The 24,632-nt window shown below is 40.0% G+C and overlaps 1 protein-coding gene and 1 pseudogene across 15 annotated transcripts in view; both read right to left on the bottom strand.

Moving 5' to 3' along the window:
- Window positions 1–24,632, bottom strand: part of JHY (junctional cadherin complex regulator) — a 91,957-nt gene that overhangs the window by 8,219 nt on the left and 59,106 nt on the right. For 5 of the 15 annotated variants that reach the window (XM_032168137.2, XM_032168141.2, XM_058446716.1 and 2 more), the window contains 4 exons: window positions 23,099–23,393; window positions 13,357–13,437; window positions 12,448–12,576; window positions 10,201–10,676 (listed from right to left, as the gene is read on the bottom strand). In XM_032168137.2, the coding sequence (XP_032024028.1) occupies window positions 10,479–10,676; window positions 12,448–12,576; window positions 13,357–13,437; window positions 23,099–23,393 (703 nt within the window). In that variant the 3' untranslated portion in view covers window positions 10,201–10,478. Of the gene's footprint in view, window positions 1–4,300; window positions 4,431–5,703; window positions 5,773–10,200; window positions 10,677–12,447; window positions 12,577–13,356; window positions 13,438–22,389; window positions 22,458–23,098; window positions 23,394–24,632 lie in introns of those variants that run through there. The other 10 variants (XM_058446719.1, XM_032168142.2, XR_009215658.1 and 7 more) reach the window with 9 other exon arrangements.
- LOC116477456 (ATP synthase F(0) complex subunit B1, mitochondrial-like) lies at window positions 8,809–9,601 on the bottom strand (annotated as a pseudogene).

Below are 24,632 nucleotides of genomic sequence, written 5' to 3'. Positions count from 1 at the left end.
CGCCCGGCCTTAGCTGAACATTTCTAACATCTATTGTCACCCTAGTCTCCATGGCTATAGACGATGGAGTGGTTAAGTGTAGTTGCCAAATTCTAGCTGGAAATTAAAGAATGGCTAAATTGTTTTTATGTTTCCACAGTGCTTGACTTGAGCTTGGAAATAGGCTGTGGAAAACAATGGGTATAGGATAGACGGGTGCTCCTCATCCTGAGTTTCAAATGAGAATAATTTACATGCTATGAGCAAAAAACGAATACCGTATGCGTGCTCTGCTCTTTTTCCATCTGTTTTTTTCTCCTTCCCTTCCTAAGTCCTTTATTTTTAATTTTAATCAGGGTTTTATCACCATGAACATTGTTTAAAGAGTCAAATAGTTCTATGAGGGTTTTCTTTGTTTTTGTTTTTGAGATGGAGTCTCGCTCAGTCGCCCGGGCTGGAGTGCAGTGGCGCAGTCTCGGCTCACTGCAAGCTCCGCCTCCCAGGTTCACGCCATTCTCCTGCCTCAGCCTCCTGACTAGCTAGGACTGCAAGCGCCCACCACCACGCCTGGCTAATTTTTTTGTATTTTTAGTAGAGACGGGGTTTCACCATGTTTGCCAGGCTGGTCTCGAACTCCTGATCTCAAGTAATCTGCCCGCCTTGGCCTCCCAAAGTGCTGGGATTACAGGAGTGAACCACCGTGCTCGGCCTAGACCATTGTGATGATGTGTACATGCAATTCTCAGCTAAGCCAGGTAATCAATGACTTTTCTGCGAGACGTTTTGTTTTCCTTGGAATTAATACTTATTTTACTATTCTTAATTTTAATGTACTTATGACTAATTTATTCCCAAACTCTTTGCCATTTGTCTGTATCACACTCTCAAGATATTCACAACTTCCTAACATTTCATTTTCCCCAACACACCTCTCCCAGAGCCTTCTGATCTGCTCCATCCTGGATTCTATGTAAATGGCTCTCCCTTGCCAACATCTTGGGGATTCCTTTAATTTCATTGTATTTTACTCTTGTTTCCCATATCTTTTTAATTTCTTGGTTTACGCTCTCATTTTGGTGGAGCACAGTTTAATACAGTTTCTTCATAGTTGGTACATTAGAGGTAAATGTTTGGAGATCTTCCTTATCTAAAAATATCTTTATCCTAATTTCATGCTTTATTAGTAATTTGGCTAAGTATAGCGTTCTAAGTTGGAAATCATTTTTGAATACTTTTGAATGCATCACTTCACTGACTTTTAGCTTCCAATTGCTATTGTGAAGTCTAAAACGACTTCGATTGTTGATTTTTTATGTGTGTCTTGTTTTATTTATTCATTTAATTTTCCTTTTTGGAAGCTTGTAGGATACTTTCTTTGTAGCCAGTATACTGACATTTTACAATTATATGCCTCGCTTTAGGTTTATTTTCATCCATTGTTCCAGGTATTCAATAAATTCTTTTAAGTCTGAAAATGTATTTTTTTTTTTGAGTTATGGGGAGTACTCTTGAATTCTTTAATGATTTCTATAGATCTCCTGTTATTTGGATTTTTACCCCCTGGATTTATTCTCTAAATTTCTAATGTCTTATCTCTTATTTTCTATCCCTTTGCCTTTTTCTCTGATTTTTGGAAAAATTCCTCAATGTTGTCTTCTAACCTTATTTTTGTGTTTTTAATTTTTTGACTCTAATTCGAATTCCCAAGATCTCTTTTAATTTTCTCGTTCCTTTTTAAAATGGTCCTGTGGCATATCCTCAGATGTTTGGAAATTCTTGGTTGTCTGCTCATATTTAAGTGAGAGGCCAGAAAGCTGATAGGAAACTGAGTACATGGATGGGACTTGTTGATTGCGAGGTTTAACTGTAGGATAACAAGGTTGAGGTCTTTAGTTGGAGAACCTCTGAAGTCAGGATTTTTAGGTCTTTTTTTTAGGCTGGTCAGATTCCCCAGAGAAGAACTTTCCTTCCAAATTCCTGCTTGTAGGATAAAGTCCCAACGTTCTGGGAGCCAAATGGATGACCAGAAGTTTCTATGTTTACAGTACACATGTTCACTACTGACTCTTTTTTCAGTACTTACTGTGCATCCTCAATAGAACCAATTGTCCCTGACTCCAAACATACTAGGGCAGTGTCTTTTACTGGGGCAGTGGAAGGGCTGTGCTTGGCTGCGTGGGAATTGAGGAAAGGATTTACAGGTGTAACTGCTCCTAAACTGACTTTCATGCAGTCACCCTTCATTAGCTCCCCCTGCCCCACATCTCCATTCATTCCTACTTTGAGAGGTAACTGACACCATTAATTCCTGAGCATTTTGGGTATTCTAGAGTGTAAGTCAGATTGATTCTTGGCTTTCCTATTGCTAGCTTAGAATTTAGTATTTTGGAGAAATCTCATATTCTATGAAAATATAAAAAGAATTTAGTGTTTTTTGAGTCTGCTAATTCTTTTAAACAACTCATATGCTTTCCAGTTTTCAAAACGTTGTTACTATTGTCCCTCTTCCTGTTCTTCCTGTTCTTATATACTTACGCCACTTAAAAACCTTTACTATTATTTTAGTAGGACTTGTCAAGGGAATGAAATAGATGTGTGTGTGTGTGTGTGTGTGTGTGTGTGTGTGTGTGTGTTCAGTATACCATATTTATCCAGAAGCCCTATAATTTGAATTTTCTGTTATTTTATTTTGGCATTTACAGTCAGTGATGGAGGTGTTGATCTTTTACCTTGACATTTCTTTTATGTAACTGACTTGTTGAGGTACAGGAGAATTGCATTATCACTGGAACAGATTAGAAGGCTGATTTCCTTGCCAAAACACAGAATAGCCTATCTACTTCATATTAAGTGACGCAGTACCAACGGCTTGGGATCCGCCTGGTTGAGAGCATTGGAAGTTATAGTTAGTTCTTAAGAATCTTTGTTTGTGGAAGGTTCTGAATAGCTCTACCAGATAGTCTTATACATTTCAAGATGAGGGAATCTATATTATTTCATTTTTCTTTGTCTCAGATTAATTTAAAACCTAGGTCCCTAGCTGCCTACGGAGAGGGGAGAAACAGAAAGGATGAACGGAGAAAGAAAGACAAAGATACAGATACACAAATAGACATATACAGACACACGCATATACAAGTCTCTAAAGAGAATGATGCACACAGGACAGGAAGAATTGGGAGGTGATCAATTAAGACATTAAGTGTTTTGTGACACATGGATGCATCTGCATTTTGCCCTGGGAACAAGGGCCATCAGCTCATTTTCAGAGGGCTGCTGGCTTCTGCAGCTCACTCCTCAGATCAAAGCAAAACTGTCTGCTCGCATTTGCCAATCAGAATAGGGATGCTAATTTATACTCCTTAATGTGTGATGGTAAGAGACTCCTTCAATTAACTGAATTCTATAGCCAGCAAAATAAAAGGTATACAAAGAGGCGCAGGCTGGAAGAGCTGAAATTCTCATTAAATCAAAAGGTCCAGTATTCATTACCTCATGCATCTGAGGCTAAACACTAAGTATTGGGATCATCAAAGGAGGTTTAATGGGTTAAATTGAGAATATAATCTAATTAAAATATTAGGCATGGCTAAATAGTTCTTTGATATTCATCTAAAGGTTTCATTAAAAATAGATGCTTGAGGTTTGTATCATAGGAGATTATCAATTTTAAGCAGAAACAACAGATTTGGGAACCTCATCAGCAGTGCTTCAAAGTGTCACCATTGTGTGGAAGCAGGGGAAGTGGGAAAAGACATCACTGCCAGGTGACAGGGTGGAGATATGATATGAGGCAGGGCCAACCAGGCTTCATGATAATGATTTTGATAATTGTCTGGATGGTAAAAAAATAAAGTGTAAGATTAATTTGGGAGATGATTTTGCCACAGAGGAAAGAGTAAAACATAGAGATCTGAATTTGGTTTTATTCAGTGTGTTCTTGACTTCCTTCCTCTGTTTAGACAGCTTCCCAAAGGACGGCTGATCATATTTTCTGGGTTTTAAATTTTGGGCAGTTATTTCCCCTGCTATGAAATTTGAGCCATAGGGATATCTAGCACTAAAACCTCTCTTGCAAAAGCTTGAGACCTTAGTGACAGAGTGTGCCCTGAGTAGCCCATTTAGCAGCCCCAGTATCAGTGCTGGACTCTACAAGCTGCCAGTTCAGCAAAGGGTATTTATGAAATCTTATCAGAGATTTCCAAGGCTTCACTAAATACATTTGCCTGGAATGCTCACATCACTGTAAACCTCTCAACCTGTTAGAGCTATTTAATAGCGGAAGACCATTTATTCAGCTTATTGAAAATTAATTACTTACATTACCCAGGTTTGCAAGGGGGAAATGAAAAGGCAATGGAGAGGCAGCAAGGGAGAGAAATCCTGTTCACCAAATTCTTTTTCCCTTTCTTCATATTTTTCAGAGCCCCTATATTGAGAGGTGGAGAGAGCTGAAAATATTATTCATTTTGTATCTTATTGTATCTTGCAATGTGTTGTCTAACATTCTGGAAAAGTGTCAACTTTCCAATTATTTTACTGAGCCAAAAGTAAATAACCAAACATGGAAAGTGGGAGTATTTCACACTAGGAAGTAATTTAGAGAGTTTGATGAACGAATGAACGAATGAAGTCTTCCATTCGAAGCCTTTTGCTTTCCATTGGCCAGGTGTTTGCTTAGGAAATTGGGATGTTTTCATTTTCTCTGTCTCTTTGTGAGATAGATGTGTGGTTTTGCTTAACGAAGCTAGAGGGTGTGTAGAAACAAACACTGCACTTAGTCTGGAGGCAGTAGGGTGGGGGGACAGTGCTGAGCATCAGATTTTCAGCTTCTGGGACCCTCCTTCAATATATTTCAAAAAAGTGGAATAAACATCTAAACATAACTTTTTATTAGAACATATGTCCTTGCTTTTATTTTGCCTTTATAGTATGGAAATAATATTATTTTGACAATATCTTATCATCACTGATGTAGGGAGAACAAGCACAACGGATAAACAAAATCCACAGTCGTTCAAAAATTTCACTTCATGCTACAGTTTTAAATCCTTTCCTGACTGGGAAAACAACTAAAGAGGCAAATGGAGCATTTCTGTATCTTTGTGTCTCCCTGTTTTTACCCATTGGGAATAGCAATTGTGGAAACACAGTTAGCATTAGGGAGGAGAATTCCTATAGTCGTCCTATGAATACTTGACTGTTAGAATGAAATGTATATTATTCAAGTCTGATTCTTACTCTAATAGGAAAAGGTAATCTTAAAAAAGGCATATTTAGGAAAGCAACCCTGATTTTTACTTAGGAACTTCACATTTTCCAATGCTACTTCTAATATAATGGTAACAGATACATTTTGAAGCATATCTTGGGATAGAATTAGCGAAACTTGTCTTGATATCTGCAGACTATCACCCACATCCAATTCATTTTCTGCTATTTTTCAATAAGTAATTAAAGAAGAATCCCCCGAGTTATCTAGTCTGCTATTGTGGGCCGTTTGCTATCAACTCAAAGTTCTCAATTAGCTCCAGTGTTGTTATAATTACCGGACGTGTTTTCAAACAACTCCCAGTTAATAACTGTTGGGATGAAGAGTCATTTTCTCACTATAGACTAGACTGTGCACGTTCATGCTTGCTGTGATGTTTTGACAATGATTCATTAACCAATAATAAGGCCCCAATTGGAACCATTAGGCATCAGTGCCTTTGCTAGGCTTACCTTTTATTTTGTTCCTCAATATTGTCTTTTCTTGACTTGGTTTCTCGATAACTCCCAAGAGACTCCTTACTATACAAAACAATATCAGGAAGACAGCTGTCATTAAATTCAGCTACTTGTGAAAAAAAAAAAAAAAAGGCTCCCTTTAAGAGGATGCTCTTGTTGGAAACTCAAGATGGAAAAACACAATTAAAAGGAGGCTTTAATAAGAGAGAATACATGGTTTAAATGTCTTTTATTTGCACCAGTTTATAGACATTAGGCAGATTAGGTACTATGTCTTTCAATGGCATGTGTATAACATCTAGTCAAATACAGGTGCTCCATCATTACATCACTCAAGTTTGAAGTTTTTTGTTTTCTAATTGACAGATTATTTTTTGCTTTTGAATATTTGAAACAGAAATGCTATAAAATTGATCACTGATCCAACTTGGGCCTGTAAAAGATCACTATTGTTGTCATTAGTACAATTTACTTTAAAACAGGAGCAAAAAACATGTTTGTCATTCCCTGTTTTTGCAAAATCTCTCCCCTTAGTTTTATGGTAGTTTAGTGACATTATGCTGTATTTCACTATTGTGAAATGACGTGGAGCCAAATGAAGGGCCACTTTGATCCATTCTTTGATTTCAACCCCAAACTTTCAGCAAATATGTTTTATTTCCTAGCCAAAGTGATTTTAGATGCCACAAGGCACTATATAAAGAATTTTAATGTTCTAGAGTCTTATGTACTGGATAGTAAAGAGTTGCCTTGGGGGTAAGAATCCTGTGAAATGTTGTTTGACGTGAACTGAATCACTTAAGCTGCTTCAGCTAAGTTTGGGTTCTTCACACTAGGTGTGAAAGTGAGGGATTTAACAATGCTTAAGCTAACAGATAAACAGTATGGGAAGTTTTTGAAATGTTCTGGGAAAAAAAGAAAATAAATAGTGTCTCTTTTATTGGTCAGTTTCTAAGTTTGAGTTGCTTTATATGTGTATTCTAATTTTATCAATGTTGTAAGGAAGTTGGCAGATTGTACATGCTAAAAAACTGTTAGGTACGTAGTAATGCATATTTCTAAAAATTGAACTTGGTGGAAATTCAGGTCCAAAATAGCAATTCACAGCACCTATATGTTGCTTGTCCACACAGAGAAACAAGGACAACCTCCTTCCACGGACAAATAAACAGCTATTCCTGGTGTTGAAAGATGGGAGATTCAGACCTGGCTACCCCCCATTACTCTCAGTAGGACTGATGCACTTCTGAGTCACGTAGCCTTTCTCTTCACCTCCATTTCCTCTTCTCAAAAACTGGCAGTTGAATGTGATAAACTCTTTCCAAGCTCTAAATTATTTTAAGATATTCTAATACAAATGGAATATTTAAAAATTTTACCCTGTCCCTTTAAATATGAATGTCTCTATATGCATTCTTTTTCTCTTCCAGATTAAGTTCGAATTTAATGCCACTTCGGAAACAATTAATGAAGGTTATTCATTCTACCTCATATTTCTAGAAATGTCTTCATGCACCCAGAAGGGGCCTCTTTTCTTATAAATACATTTTAGGAGTAGTTTTGGCCTGTGATTTTCCTGAGTCTAATGCCTCATATATTACATTTTCCAAATCCCATTGAAACATGATTCACCAGTTTTCTGTTTATCTTCAGATACTTGTTATCTTTGCAGACTCTCAATTCTAACTGCTTTCAGTTTTAAGAGAAGGTTTCATCTAGGCACCTTTTATGCTACATTTTGGTACATGTAAAATGTATACAACATAGGAGTAAATTTTCAAAGCTAGTCCTTACACCACACGTATAGATAAACAGATTTGCCCCAAATTGATGTTCAAATTATCCACTTCTGGATATGCCTATCTAAAAATGTAATGTCCATCTAATATAAGGATGGAAGTAAAAATTAAACTCTCCAGTAATTATTTTAAGACTGGGAATTCTTGCAACATTAAAAAAGATTAAAAAACTAAAAAATATTTATTAACACTTGTATTCAGTAGTAAACTATGGAATGCTTTTGCCTTATCTATTTTTGTGTGTGTGTGTGTGAAAACACACATTTGACAATATTTTAAGACATTTGTGATGGCAAGATGGCCAGCAAATTTATGTACTTGGAGTAAGGAGCTTTGATAAAGTGTGTCTCTCAGAGTTGCCTGCATTGAGTGTTTCCGGACTTGTTAGAGGGTTTCTAACTAATGTCTTGATGCTCTGTTAGAACAACACTAGGATTTGTTCTATCTGAGCAGGCACAGCCAGATGTGCCTTCATTTTTTTCAACTTTATTCTTTATTTATTTGTGTTTCATTCAATTGTCACTTTATTGCAAGATGGTAGAATTAATTACAAATTTAAACTATAACCCGGTAATCTTTAGTCAGGCACCAAGATTTAATAAAGGCAAACTGCTTATTCAAAAGCAATCATAGGGCCAGGCGTAGTAGCTAACGCCTGTAATCCCAGCACTTTGGAAGGCCAAGGTGGGTGGATCACCTGAGATCAGGAGTTCAAGACCAGCCTGGTCAACATGGCGAAACCCTGTCTCTACTAAAAGTATAAAAATTAGCCGGGCGTGGTAGTGCATGCCTGCAATCTCAGCTACTCCGGAGCCTGAGACAGGAGAATCGCTTGAATCCAGGAGGCGGAGTTTGCAGTGAGGCGAGATTGTGCCACTGCACTCCAGCCTGGGCGACAGAGCAAGAGTCTGTCTAAAAACAACAACAACAACAACAAACAACAATAAAAAAGTGATCACGGAACAACTCGAAGGCTCAGTAAGAAGGACGGAAACATCTGACTGCCCAATAGATTGAGTTCTCTCAGTATAGGGAACACATGTTTCATTTTTAGGAGATACAAACTTTTTTTTTTTTTTTTTTTTTTTTTAGAGGGGGTCTTTTTCTTTCTCCCCGGGTGGGGGTCGGGGGCCCAAATCCCGCCCCCCCCACCCCCCCCCCCCCGGGTGTCACCCCACCCCCCCCCCACCCCCAAAAAAAAAAAAAAAAAAAAAAAAGGAGATACAAACTATCTACTTCAGTAGACGGCAATACAGAAAGATTTTGCCACATAGACTAGTTTCCATTTAGTCAGTCAACTGTTTCTGGCTGTCTCAATTCGGATAGGTACATTTACATAACTGGCTGTATGTGAGCCTTCTTTGCCAACAGCTTTAGGTCCCAAATGCACTTGGCAATTGTCTCCTTTTCCTGCTGTGCAGAGATGCTCTGCACCCAATTTATCATGTGCTCTTGTTCCTTTCAACGCATCATGTTCTGCCCAGATATATGATAGTCCAGGCGATTCTTTACTTCCTTATACACTCTATGCAGTCATTCCCAGTAAGTAACCTCCAAAGCCATAGCAATGTTATTCCTCTGCACATCAAAAAGGTAATGGCGCTTCTGAACCAGTAAGCGCGCGACTTCTCCAAATCAACTGCATCCTGGATTTGTTTGATGGAAGCCTGCTTCACCTCTTCTAGTTGGGCAATGTTTTGCTCATTGAGTTTATAAGCAGATTCTCCAATAGAGGCACCATATTTTTAAATTACATAGACAAGTAACCCTACTATTGATATAGTAGAAAAGGTCTCTGGGGTAATCATCTATATTTCTTTGGATAAAGCATACAAGATAAGCCCAGTTTGGAGCACATAGGGTCCTCTTACACTGGTTTTAGGATAAAGAAATTGGAAGAATTCCTCAGGGATAAGCCCCAAACGAACTTTTCCTCTATAGGAAAAGGAAGGAAGAGGTGGTAGAGGGGCAAGGAGTGGCTGCCCTGTGTGAAAGGTCCTTGTTGCCTGCAATACCCCTGGACCTAAGAAAACTGCATTCTACAGAGAGGGGGCCACTGTGGCAGTGGCAGACAGTGCCACCTAGGACAGCATGGTCAGCGAAGACCCAGGCAGCCAGCTGTCTTAACATCCCTATGACCCCGACCAGAGAATCTGTCAGGGCAGGAAACTTTTGTTGTTGTTTAGACAGAGTCTTGCTCTGTCGCCCAGGCTGGAGTGCAATGGCACAATCTCGGCTCACTGTAAACTCTGCCTCCGGGGTTCAAGCGATTCTCATGCCTCAGCCTCCTGAGTACCTGGAACTATAGACATGCGCCACCAGCCTAGCTAATTTTCGTATTTTTAGTAGAGATGGGATTTCACCAGGTTGCCCAGGCTGGTCTCAAACTCCTGGCCTCAAGCTATTCTCCTGCCTCAGCTTCCCAAAGGGCTGGGATTACAGGTGTGAGCCACCATGCCTGGCCTCAACTTTATATATATAAGCCCTTTGCCAAACTTGGAGATTTTAGTAATATTTTGAAACGTTATCACAAAATTTATGGATGACTGAGTTCATTTTAGGAGAAACTGAAGCGTTTATACTTGTTTTTCTTACTAGGAAGGTAAGACAGAAACATAGCTACATTTATTTCTGGGTAACTTTAAGGTTTCCATTATGCTAAGGAATGGGGTAGAGATGAAGAATCAAAAGATCAGTATAAAACCAAAAGCTTTATTCTCTAGTTATTATTCAGCTCCAATTCTAACTGATTTGAAAATAAATAATTTAAAAAATTTTCTTCCTAGAAAGTAAAATATGGCACCATAATCCAATTGGGCCTCATATTTTAAATCCTGCAGAAAGCAAATATGGACAGCAGATAGATGATAATAACAGGCCATCACTCTCAACGCAGAGAAGGTGGTTGGCGTTTCTTTTCTCCGCATCCATTCCTGGACCATTTTTGGTCTCCTTCCTATCAAATGTTGTCTACACGACGTGAAGGACTTTGAAAGCAGCCACAGCCTGTTTTTCCCTTTCGTGTCTGTTCTGCAGTATTTCCAGCAGTGAGATTTCAGGTAAACTTTCCTCTTTCCCAGCATAGGTTGGATTTTTTTGTTCCTTTGATGCTTGATGAGTCAGATTTGATGGTTTGGGTTTGGGGATGGTCTTAGCGTATTCCAAAGCCTAAACGCATAAAGATGAAATTTTATTTGAAATGGGAAGTGAGCCTGGATTCCTTAAATTAAATCTAGGAAGTGTTTATTTATAATATAAATGGAGACTATCCCTATAACTTACTAAGACATTGGTGGAAATGGAGATCACATAATGCAATATGACACACAGTTTAAACAAAATACATTAGCCACAAAACAATATATTGTGGAAAAAAAGGCATTGAAGAATCATACATACAGTTGTGTCCTCTGGATGCTTTTGTCATAAAAGTGAGTTTCCTTCAAGTGTTCCTTTTTATGTGTTTGGTCTACTTAGTTTCTGGAAGTCTTAGTAAAACCAAACTTCTATTAAGGAGATATTAATAGACCTTTCTATCCAAAGAAGACTTGTTACAGCTTGAGACCAAAGACATCACTGTAGTTTACATACACGAGCTCCCATCATTATACCAGCTATTCTTGTTCCTAGCATCTAGAAAGTATTTGAGGTTGAAATTTTTTTTTCTATAGCAATCTAGATGCTGAAAAAGGCAGTCTTTTTCTCAGTGATGTCAGTTCTGAAAGGCATTACAATAAAAATGAGATCACTAAATATGATTCCTAAACCTGCCTTCATAACAGTTTTGCATTTTAGTAAGAGATTGTTGATAGCTGAAATACACATGGATTGTGTGCTTTCAGTCCTGCAAGGGGAAAAAAAACCCTCTAAAATGTAGAAAAGAAAAGTCTAGACTTGTCAGTGCACATAGGTGAATGCTACAGATATTTCTAATTAGAGGTTTGTTGCCTTGAAACTCTTCATGAAAAAAGTGGATTGGAGAAAAAAGAAAAAGTAGCACCACAGAAACTCAATCAAGTGGACTGAGGTCTTCAAGGTCTGAGGAAGAAAGGCAATAAATAGAAAATATGATGGTCTGTGAAAGAGAACATGAAGTACAAATTCCTGCAGGCACCAAAGGATCTCTTGTTCCTCACGCAAAGGGTCCCGTGTCCTTACAGGGACTGGACAGATCAATTGAGGCAGAGACTTGTACTGCAAAGCTCTGTGTACATATTTCATTCACATCACGACTGATGGTTGATGCCATCTGAGAGGGAGAACATTCTGTATTCCATGAAATCATTTTTCTTCAATAGAGGAACCTATATATTACAATCCCTACGGAAAGTGTAGGGGAATGAAGTTGAGAGAAACAGTGATTATATGTCTTTTCTTTGACATATAAGCAGCAAGAAGACAACTGCCTTAGAGCTTATTTAATGATACAAAATAAAATTGATGATGAAGCTTGCTTATTTAAGAAATCACATTATTATTTAATTTTTATGTGTGACAAATTTAAAATACTATTCCTGGAAGAAAAGACATGGAGACAGTAACTTCAGGAAAAACAAAGGCTAACTTTACAGCATCGTGTGTGTGTGTGTGTGTATGTGTGTGTGTGACTGACTGTGTGTGTCACTATTGCATTGCTATCTGTGAATGATGGGTAGCTACAGGAATGGAAGTAGCTAAAACACTTCCTGTGTTCCAAAAAACATGGGAAGGTTTTTTTTTAAGTTACAAGAAAACAGGCTGGGTGTGGTGGCTCTGCCTGTAATCCCAGCACTTTGGGAGGCTTAGTTTGGAGGATAGCTTGAGCCCAGGAGTTTATGACCATCCTGGCAAGACGGCAAGACTCTGTTGCTAATTAAAAAAAAAAAAAAAAAAGAACGGTAATAAAAGTTTCCTTTTAATTCTGATTGAAAAAATAAATACCTTGTTGAGAATTTCTTACCTTCTGCCGAGCGATAGCAGATTTATTCTGAGTTTTTTCTGTTTGTGGTTTTGATAGAATGGATAGTGTCTTCATGTTGTACTCCTTGACTTGTTTTGCATATTCCTTTTGCTGTATTAATTTTTGCGTCTGTTCAGAGAAACAAAGTTATGATGAATCCAGGTGCTGCTAGTTCTCTCTGCTCTCTATCTAAAGCAATGCCCTGGTTTCAGTATACTGGGCATATCTTACCAGCTGTACAGGAGTAATGGGATCACCTTGAGTAAGGTGGCAGCAGTGAAATGGTTAATTGTTTCTCCTTGAAATAGTCTCTCTATGAGGAGGCACATCACTGCAACAGCACACCCAGTATTCCCTTAACAGGGGCTAAATCACATTCAGAACCTTCTTTGTTGCATTTACCCAATTTATTTTCATTTTTACTTCCAACTTTGAACTATACTCTCTTTTTATGCCTTGAGTGCAACTGCAGTTAAAACACATTAAATGAAGATCTCCTTTCACTAGAGGAAAGAGAATAAAGTGGATGCACTTTTCAGGGGTTGGGAAACTCTTCCCCTGAGTGTCTTCTCTGTGGCCACTCTTCACAATTATCAAGATAACTCTAGTGGGAAAGACCAACAACCACATAACATACACATTTCTTGTCATGTGCACGTGCCCCACTTTTCCGTGCAGGCCTTCAAAACTAACTGAAAGACAGATACATATAACAACACAGGCTAAATATTTTTATTTTAAGGCAAAGGGCACGTGTCCGGGTCTCTATACCATGTTATTTCGGAAGGTCTCTATTGAGAGTGAGACATTTGAATTAGGGCTTAATTCTGGGGGGCGTCTTCATAAAGTTTCCCAACAGACAGATGGGCTGAGTCAGGTCTGGAAACACTGTATGTGCATCTCACTCACTTTGTCTCTGATGGACTCAAAGTCAGGTCCAAGGCCTCCAAGCTTCACGTCTCTTTTCTGATAACCTTTCAGCTTGGTGTTCTAAAAATACAACCACAGAAACAGTTTCTTTTAAGGACTTGTGTGACCCCGCACTCCTACCACCCTGTAAGGTGTCATAGCCACATAAAGTAAGAAAGAAAATAATGAAAGCCTGTGTGCACTGTCAGAGAATGGCTGCATTTCCTGACAATGCTTCCATTTTCATGGTAGTTATTGGTAATAGTCTCTTTGGTAATTTGTAGCTGGTTAGCTAACATGTTTTCACTTTTCCACTTCTGCAATAAAGAAACTTGAAATTCTGAAATTACAAATAAAAGTTTTCAAGCTAGTGATGTCCTGTTTTCTTATGAATGTTTTTTATTTTAATTTTTTTGGAGACACCTGGTTTTGCTGTGTTGCCCAGGCTAGTCTTGAACTCCTGAGCTTAAGTGATCCTCCCACCTCAGCCTCTTGAGTCCCTTCACCTGGCCCTTGCTATTAACATTTTTAACACAACATATATGCTATTACTTTGCCACTGCTCCTATTACCATTTTGTACAGTCTTAGACAGTTTGCTGAGCCAAATGACTTCCCTGGAAGAAGGCATCTAAACGCATCAGATAAACACAGTGCTTCAAAAAGAGAATACCGTGTCCAATGATGTCACAGCATTATCCATTAGAGACAGTCCAGAAGAGAAGTGAAGAAGGTAGCAACCTTTCAAGTTTTGCTATTGATTATTGGGGGAAACAGATAATTTTAAGGGAAAAACAATGATAATCCATTTGTAATATTCAAAAGAAAAGTAAGGGTTTGAGAGTCTTGGCAAGACTCTAAGAAACTCATTTTGTTCAGTCAGTATGATTTCAGCTATTTTGAAGGGCACATAGAATTTAATATGACAACTCTTATTAGTATTGTCCATTTAAAAGGACCGACAGCAAGAAAGCGAGACAACTGACTGATTAGATTATGGCACCTGAGCACAATAATAGGCAGGAAAAACCCCTAATATTCTACTGCCTATCTGTCTCCTGATAGATTAAGATATTCCCCAAACCACTGCTTTCAAAATTAAAACGGAAGTTTAGGCTGGGCGCGGTGACTCACGCCTGTAATACCAGCACTTTGGGAGGCTGAAGTGAACAGATCACCTGAGGTTAGGAGTTTGAGACCAGCCTGGCCAACATGGTGAAACCCCGTCCCTACTAAAAATACAAAAATTAGGCGGGCGTGGTGGCAGGCACCTGTAATCCCAGCTAGTCGGGGGGCTGAGGCAGGAGAATCACTTGAACCTGGGAAGCGGAGGTTGCAGTGAGCCGAGATCGCACCACTGCATTCCAGCCTGGGTGACACAGAGAGATTCTGTTTAAAAAAACAAAAGAAACAAAAACAACAACAACGACAAAAAACCCTGAAGTTTAGACTCGCTACTTCCCCTTACAGGGAATTCACATCCTTTTAAAATTTCAGTTTGTTAATTAATTTGGTTTCCTTTTTGGGAAGGATAGGAAAGACAATATAAAAGAGGTGGTTGGATGACAGTAATTTCTCAGGGCACATGTAAGTTACCACTTAAAATGGAGAAAAATCAGCCACATTGAAGAAGCAGCTGTTGTGTACCTAACTGTGGATGTTAGTCCCTGTCTATATGTTAATGACAAAGCACAGGATTTTTATCAATGTTGAAATCTCCTGTTAATTATTCCATTTTAAAAATTTTATCTGTTTATTTAGTTTGAGGCCAGGTTATGAGACTGTCTAATTTTTGTACTTTTGGTAGAGATGGGGTTTCACCACGTTGGCCAAGCTGGTTTCAAACTTCTGGCCTCAAGTGATCCACCCACCTCAGCCTCCCAAACTGCTGAGATTACAGGTCTGAGTCACTGTGACCAGCTGAGCTCCTGTTAAGTATTAAGTCCTAAGATATACATCTAACTTGCCCTTTTCTAAGACAGAATTTAGCAGAGGTAGTCCAGAGACTCAAAATAGGACATTTTCTCATATTAGATATAATTATTGCATATAACTCTCCAATCTTAAAAACTTGTGTAAACACACTGTGTCAACCACCACAAGAACATGTCCTACTCGCTGTGGTCTACTGAGCACCCAGAGTCATCCCAATGCACCTCTCCACTGCCACGTCCCACTGTAGATGTTCAAAAGACAAACATTCTCCAGCACTGACTCCTCAGCCCTGAGCCCATGAGGTCTAAGCAAAAGTTTGCTGGGCTACAGTGTATATTTGGAAAGCTTTAAGGCTGTGGTAGCCCCTTCCCCTTCCTTTTTTCTTGGCTCAAATAAGGATGTGATTCCTGGAGCTGGAGCTGCAGCAGCAATTTTGTAGCCAGGAAAAAAGAGAATCACAACAATACTGGTTCTGATGTTCTGAGCGGTGGAACCACCAGTGCTAGCAATCACCTACTTGTGGATTAATTGTATGTAAGAAGAATGAACTCATATTTCAGAAATCACTGTAAATGGTAATTGTGTTACTTGCCCACTGAAGGCAATGTTCCTAACATCTCAGCACTTTTATGTTGCATTAATAATTTAAAAGGGCCAAAATGATGTGCTACATAGGCAACACTTCCGCACTGCAAGGATTCAAAGTTCTGTAAATAGAATTTGCCCCATTATAATGTTAAAACATTTATGGCCAATACTCTAATTCTAATTCTAAAAAGTAAAACAAGATTCTTAAGGAAGCCTTTGAACTAAAATAATTTAAAAAATTGGTAACATTAAAGTATGCAGAAGACACACTGTTCATTGAAGGGTATTTCAAAATCATACATCTCCCTTAAGAAAACAGAAGTCACTACTCAGCAAAACCACGATAGCTGCTTCCTCTCCATTATATCTGTCTGTTCATACTTTTATACAATTGTCCATTCACTATGAATTCTTATTTTTTCATTTCATTTCTTTTTTTTTTTTTTTTGAGATAGAGTGTCGCTCTGTCATCCAGGCTGGAAGTACAATGGTGCGATCTCAGCTCACTGCAACCTCCACCTCCCAGTTTCAAGCGATTCTCCTGCCTCAGCCTCCCAAGTAGCTGGGATTACAGGCACCTGCCACCATGTCTGGCTAATTTTTGTATTTTTAGTAGAGGCAGGGTTTCACTATGTTGGCCAGGCTGGTCTCAAACTCCTGACCTCAGGTGATCTGCCTGCCTAGGCCTCCCAAAGTGCTAGGATTACAGGAGTGAGCCACCATGCCCAGCCCAAATTCTTATTTTTTCTAAGCATTTTTTCTGTCAGTATATATATATATTTTTAAATGTGAGCTTTATGCATAACATTCTATTGTCTAGTTTTGTTGGACTGTTTAGCTATTCCTCTAAATGTTGAACATTTAAGATGTCCCAGGGTAAGCATTGTTTTTCTGGGCTACTTTGATTATTCCTGAGATAAGTTAATAGCAGTAGAATTATTGAAATAAAATGAATATGTTTAAGGCCATCAATTAACACTTCCATTAGCAATGGAGCCATAAGATCGCTCTTTTTGTCCAAACCTTGATTATACTGGGTATTTTCACATTTTAAAACCTTTACCAATTTTCAATAGGTGAATGAACTCAGACAACTTATATTTCACAATTGCAAATTTGTTCTTTCTCTCACGTATGCCATCTGTATGGTTGTTTTGCAGTCACTGAATTAGTATCTATTTGCCAAAGTAAACCAATGATTAAAAGGAAGGAAAAAACCCTGCTCATGTCCAAGTCATAAATCCAATTTGTCCAAAGATGATGAGAAAGAAATGATCAGTGCTCACAAATCACATCCTAAGTCTGAAGCAGCTTAACTTCTAATCATTCCACTGACTTACAAAAGACACATTGTGAAGCATGAATAATTGCCCAGTACTCTCCAGCCACAGTTCTTACTATCACCTCCAATAAACATGTTGGCTATCACATAAAAACAGAGCCAGGGTCTAGTATTACACCTCGATATGAAGGGACAGAGTGTGGCCCAAAGGGTGATCTCCAAGTGCTGCTGATCCCTTTACAGGATGGATGAAGTGCTTATAGCAACAGGACCTTTCTCAAGGGATGGTGATGGCTCCTAACGGAGTTTGTTCTGGGTGACTGGCAATGAAAAATCTTGGATTTACTTAAGGTTGGCGCAAGTAATCTTGATTTGTTCTCAGAGGTGCAATTTTGTTTGATCTCTCTCCATCAAAAGTCTTTTTAGCAGCTTATTGAGATATAATTCACACACCACAAAATTTACCCACTTGAAGTTGTACAATACAATGGTTTTCAGTATATTCACCAAGTTGTGTAAACATCACCACATTCCAATTTTAGAACATTTTCATCACCCTGAAAAGAAATCCTGTCCCCATTAGCAGTCACTCCCTTTGCCCCCTCCACCTCCAGCCCTAGGCAACCACTAATCTACTTTCTGGCTCTTCAAAAGTCTTTTATAGTAAAAATAATCCCCAGAATTTACTTTGATTTACCTCTCCATGGCTGTTACAAGACTAAAAGGTCATAGTAACACAATATTTAAAAAAAAAAAAAAGTAAATCAACAATGATAGTCTTGTTAAGTCTCCAAACACAAGGGGAACAAATTGGAAAATACAGGCATGCTCTCAACCAATCCCTGATGAGATTTGCTGCTAGTCTTTGCATAAGATGCACACGAGCTGGCATCGACCGACTCTGGCACCATCTGAGGATCGTTAAGGCCAGACCAGCCCCTCTGCACTGGTGTTCACACTTGATCGCTTTAGTGGACAATGGCATAGGACTTTCCTGATGTAAGGTTTGTACCAGGAATTAACCACAGTTCTTCTCAAGACAGCAGAGTTTTTAACTGTAAACTTGGGACACAGTGTGTCCCGACTGGAAGTGACATTGACTGTTCTGTGAGGACCTGTTTCAACTCTGAAAGGTGGTACCCTGCTGTGGGGGCCACTGCAGAGCTATTCTCCAGAAAATTCCTCAGATGTGTAAGTGTGAGAAAGTTACTGAAAAACACGACAAAAAACAATGCCTCAAATACTGTGGAACAGCAAGTGAAGGAAATTTGCTCTGCAGTTGCTAAACTTAATCCAAATAAACCCCTTCTTAGAAGCAGTCAAGCAGCAATGCCCAGATTGTCTGTGACAACAAACACGAGTTAATTACTTCAGCTCAGCACAGTTAGCTGTCAGCAAACTCCTGAAGCAGTCATTTTGTGGTGGGTTGCAACAGATATTTTTATGCCGTTTGTCATCCCTTGATCCCTGACTGCCTGACGTCTAGATTTCATGGCATGGACAATGCCTGGCATTCAGAACTCAATTACAACAGAACTGTCAGGAGAACAGGAAGGGTGCTTGGGCCTATTATCTTTACAAATCCTCCAAGTTTTAATGTGATTCAGGGCGATTCCCTTGGAAACCAAAAGATTTGATGTGACCAGCAAATGGCCATGACCTGGATAATGATCCCCTCTGTCTGGTGCCTGGACTACCTGCTGTCCTATACAAATAGCTCATTTCTAAGTCATTTTAGCTTCTGGAATAGCTTAAAGGACAAAGAGCACTTCTGTGAATTTGTCAGATGTAAGCTGAAGGTGCGGGATTGCGAAAATGGATATATAGATTGTAACATTCCTGATAGAAAGCAGGAAGGGGGATGTCCCCAGTTGGAAAGATGGCTGGGAAGGCAGCAATTGAGAATTTTCCTTCCTCTCCCCTGACTTCCCATGTGCTTAGATTTCTGGTGACACACACTGTCGTCGGAGTACTTTCTTCTACTTCTCTCAGTAAAACATAAATTCAATTACCTAAAAGAAGGGGAAAGGAAAAGGAAAAGGAAACTAACATTTAGTTGATGTCTCTTCTTTGCTAGGGACTAAGCTATGATTTTAGTACATTATTTCACTTAATATCACACCAAATGTACAAAAAGAAAGAATAATTCTGATTGCACAGATGAAGAAATGAGGGCTCAGGTGAATTAATAACTTGCCCAAGTCATAAGAGATATTGGGAACAGAGATGAGAACCTAGGAATGAATGGGTCCATGGCTTCCTCTAAATCTTGCCGAGTGAGAATTGAGTTCAAAAGCTTGCATTTTCAGCAACAACCCATCATTGGCAAGAACCCCAACCTAGAAGATTCTCTTGTGGGCTAGTGTGTTTGAGCTAAATTTAGTCCCTGGTAATCTATATGTACTGCAGTGAACAGGCTGTCCTCACCTCAAAAGTGTGTTCTGAATACATGTCCCTATAGAAATAATACGGATGATGTCCAGCTTCCTAGTCAAGTCTTCAAAACCTACTTTATTCACAAAACTCTTGAAAACAGTACTAATAGTACCTTACAGCCTAACTACCATGTAATGATGTTTCTGTGGAAAAAGAAGTTACCTGTGATTTAAAAAACACATTTGTAGCTGGGCGCAGTGGCTCACACCTGTAATTCTGGCAATTTGGGAGGCCAAGGCAGGTGGATCATCTGAGGTCAGGAGTTCGAGACCAGCCTGGCCAACATGGTGAAACTCCATCTCTACTAAAAATACAAAAATCAGCTGGGTGTAGTGGAGCGCCTGTAATCCCAGCTACTCCTGCTGAGGCAGGAGAATCACTTGAACTCGGGAGATGGAGGTTGCAGTGAGCCGAGATTGCTTCACTGCACACCAGCCTGGGCAATGAAGCAAGATTCTGTCTCAAAAAAAAAAAAAAAAAAGAAAGAAAGAAAGAAAAAGGAAAGGAAAAGAAAAGAAAAAAGGAACACCTTTCTCCTTATTTACAGTGGAACCGGGGATTCTCCCAGCTCCAAGTCACTAGTTGCGGATTCCACAGTGTGGGCACGGATAGGGTCCCATCCCCAGCAGAGGGGAGGACATGAGAGTGTGAAGTTGGAATGAGGAGTTCAAAGAGCCCCCAGGTGGGGGTATGTGAAGGAGCTGGGGTAAGAACTCTAGGGTTGTGAGCTGAAGACCCGGGGTACACAGAGGGGCTCAAGATGGGAGCTGCGGGATTGGGCTGGGGTCATATCTCAGCCCTAAGACATCCTCCTTTTCTTCTCATTAGTATCTCTCGCTGCCTGTTCCAGGCCAGTTTCACTTTCTCTTTGAGGCCACCCCTTATCTTTTTCTCTAAAGGCCCCACTTGAGGATCCACAGACTTCATAATCCCATCACTTTCTGGGATGTCTTGCATCTGCCCTGCACACCATAGCCAGAGCTGCCTTTCTAAAATACAAATCCGACCATGTTTAAAATTCCTCCATGATCCCCCCTGTCCTACAGAATAAAGTACTTCTTTGAATGGAAAATGAGATCTTCTAAGACCTGGCCCCTATCCACCACTCCGCTCCCATCTTTCAACACTCCTTGCCTCCCAGGTTTAGTCACAAGGACCTGAAATACCCTCATCCCCAGCATGCACCATGTTACAGCTTCAGAACCTTTGTTCGTGCTGGTACTCCGGCCTGAATTGCTCTTGCAGTCTTTTTTTTTTTTGAGATGGAGTCTCACTCTGTCGCCCAGGCTGGAGTGCAGTGGCGCGATCTCGGCTCACTGCAACCTACACCTCCCGGGTTCAAGCAATTCTCCTGCCTCAGCCTCCCGAGTAGCTGGGATTACAGGCACCTGCCACCACACCCGGTTAATTTTTGTATTTTTAGTAGAGACGGGGTTTCACCATGTTGGCCAGGGTGGTCCCGAACTCCTGACCTTGTGATCCGCCCACCTCAGCCTTCCAAAGTGCTGGGATTACAGGCATAAGCCACCGTGCCCGGCCTGCTCTTGCAGTCTTCTTTGCCAACTCTTCACCACCCTCTAAGACGCAGTTCTGAATTATCTTCTGAAGCTTTCCCTGACCCCAGATCAGGATATCGGTTTTCCTTTATGTTTCTCTGTGCTCCCCATGCATGCCTACATTATTATTATTACTTTTATTATTAATTAATGTCATTATTTGTTTTTTGCTTGCAACATTATACGGCAACATAATAAGCATTTACACGTCTGCCTTCTCAAGTTCCATGCAACTGGAAGCTTCCTCTGAAAGGGTCATGGCTCATCTTTATATCCCAGCACCTTCCAAGTTCCTGGTAGAAATCATTATTATTATTATTATTATTAAGACAGAGTTTCGCTCTTGTTGCCCACACTGGAGTGAAGTGGCGCAATCTCGACTCACTGCAACCTCCATCTCCCGGGTTCAAGTGATTCTCCTGCCTCAGCCTCCCCAGTAGCTGAGATTACAGGCACCCACTACCACGCCCGGCTAATTTTTGTATTTTAGTAGAGACAGAGTTTCACCATGTTGTCCAAGCTGGTCTCAAACTCCTGACCTCCGGTGATCCACCCACCTCGGCCTCCCAAAGTGTTGGGATTACAGGCGTTAGCCACCGCGTCCGGCCTAGAAATTATTTAATAACAAACTGAATTGAATTTAGGAATGATTTGCTTAATTCCTCTCAAGTTGTCTTAGAGCGGAGGCCCTTCTGGACTGAGGCACTCATTTCCCCAGATGCTGGGAGTGTTGTTTGCTGATGGCTCACAGCTGAGTTCCTCCCTAAAAACTGCCTTAGCCACATGGAGCTGCTGTGCCCAAAGTCACCACCCTTCCCCAGGGGCAGTCACTATCCAATGGCAGGTTGGTATGGGAGAACAAAAGCCTGGGTCCCTTGCCTTTGAAGGGCCATCCCAACTTTAGAACCCTCAGAACCTTGGCCAAGGCTATGGCTGTGATGCAGACACATCTGTGCCCAGCCCTGCTTCCCTCACTCCCTTAAAGGGGAGGTTCCCCAGGTTGCTCCGCTATAGACCTCCTGCATGCAAATCTCCATTTCAGTCTGTTCCCTGAAACCCCAACTCACCACAGGCTTATTGCTTTTAACCAGGCCTTTCCCTGTTGCCTGTAAAACAGAATGCATTTCCAGCTTTTTTCTTATTATTTGACACTGGAAGCAAGTGACCTTTCCTGAGGGCTTTTTATTGCCAGTGACAGAAGAGAAATACACAGGACATAAAAAATCCCCTTCCTAGGCTCCTTCATTTCTTACTGAAAACATTCTACTTTGGGTCCCCAATTTTACTTGTTAAATCATGTAGGCCCTGTGAAAAAAGATTTAAGTGCACAAAGGTGCTAGTAATGGTGAATTTATTTGAGACAAAGAACTCAGTAAAGGTCAGCTAATGTTTGAGAGGAAAGTTCAATCACTGATCAGCCCAGGTATTTTACTGCAGAAGTTGGGGTGAGATTAGGGCCAAGATGAGTCCTCATGGTGGCGGATGGTGGGAAAATGCAATGGCAACAGGAGCTTTCACTCACTCAGTCCTACTTTCTCTACTTTTTAAGATATGAGAATGACCTGGGAAGAAATGATTTAATAACCATGAAGACTCAGGTTAGCATGGGGCTTGGGGTGGAGTATGGAAGCTTTCCTGAGGAAGGGATGTTTCAGCTGGGGATGAAAGGAGGAGTTTTGCCGCCCTGCAAATGGAGACTTCTCGCCAAGATGACTTGAACAGGAGGGAGAAATGGGCATCCCTGGCAGAAACAACTTCTAGAAAGAAGGGGAGGGAAACCCCAGGGAGTAGCAGGGGCAGGAGTAAGAAACGCCTTAGGACTCTGGGCCACCCAGTGTGGCAGCAACTCAGTAACGACCATCCCTGTTCCAGGGCTATAATTACATCAAGGTCCATCTGTATTCTCAAAATGGAAGGGTTACTTGGTAAAATGGCGCTTTTATTACCTTACTGCTGCTTCTTTTCTTATGCTTTTTTCCCTTTTCCAGTTGAAACAGATAGCCTTCAGAATTGCTACGGCTAATTTTCACTTGGTTTCTTTGGCTTCTCTCTGAACTGAGTTGGGATTCACTTTCTACCCTTGACAGTATAGGTGGAAGCGTGACTCTAGATAAGGCCCCTTCACTGGGCTGCAAGTCGCTCAGCTGTACCAAGGCTTGCTGATGCTGCTCCATTATCTGGGTGAGCCATGAATCTGGAGAAGCTCTAACTGGCTGGCTGTCAGAAGAAGAATGGAATTTCCTTAATAAAAAAAAGGCACAAATCTATTAATAAAATCCAAATACATAAGACATCTAGCATTACAAGTCTTTATGAACCATTAATTTGATGTATTTATCACTCTCAAATCAATGACCTTTAGCTTAATCTTATCACAAATACATTAATTTCTTATTTCTCTTAAACTCCTCCTCTTTTTCCTTTAAGACAGTATACATTTTATTTAGAACTTTCGTTTAGTGCATTCAGAATATAAAAAACACCATTTTGAAAAATCAAAGACCTTCCCACTGCAAAATACCTAGAAATGTTGCATTACATTAAACATCCTTTAAATACATAGTTGAATTGGTAAGATAAATAGAAATCTCCAAAGACCAAAATGAACAAAAGGAATAAAAACCAAAGCAGATTTTAGATTAGCTGAAGTTATAGCTTTCTTTACAAGAGTTTTGGGTCTACAGGCTTGAGTTTTAATAGTTAATGCCAGTATAGGATATGCAAGATCTTGGTACTGTGTGAGGCAGGGAATCAGAACTAAGATCACTGTGAGAAGACTATAACTTGAGGTGCTACATCCTCAGTTAAAAGCGACATTAATTAAAAACCCATTCACCAGCCATGAGAAACAACAAGTAAGTCTGTCTGTCTTGGTCTCTGGGCTCAAGAGATTCTCCTGCCTCAGCCTCCCGAGTAGCTGGGACTACAGGTGCCTGCCACCACACCCGGCAAGTTTTTGTATTTTTAGTAGAGTGGGGGTTTCACCGTGTTGGCCAAGCTGGTCTCGAATTCCTGACCTCAAGTGATCCACCTGCCTTGGCCTCCCACAGTGCTGGGATTACAGGCGTGAGCCACCATGCCCAGTCTGTTCTAGATTTTTTTTTTTAATTAAAGAGACAAAAAGCAAATTAAATGTATGAACACTGAATACTGGATCAGGAATTTTTTTTAAAAAGCTGTAAAAGACATTTTGGAGACAAGTAATACAATTTAAAAATGTACTTATCATACATGATATTGTGTATAATAACGTCAATATTCTTAGATGTGATAATGGTGTGATTGTTGTATAGGACAATGTCCTTATTCTTAGGGGCTGAATATTGAAATATTTAGAGATAAAATATTGTGATTCTGAACTTCCTTTCAAATGGTTCAGTAAATAGATAGCAAATGTGGCAAAATTTTAGCACTGGTGAATCTAGATGAAGGACTACAGGTGTTTATTGTAGATATTTTCCCCCAAGTTTTTACCAGGTG

This window comes from Hylobates moloch, unplaced genomic scaffold (assembly GCF_009828535.3).
Source record: "Hylobates moloch isolate HMO894 unplaced genomic scaffold, HMol_V3 SCAFFOLD_11, whole genome shotgun sequence".
Lineage (NCBI taxonomy): Eukaryota > Metazoa > Chordata > Mammalia > Primates > Hylobatidae > Hylobates > Hylobates moloch.
The sequence above is the reverse complement of the archived record's forward strand: the minus strand, read 5'-3'. Positions and strand labels throughout refer to the sequence as shown.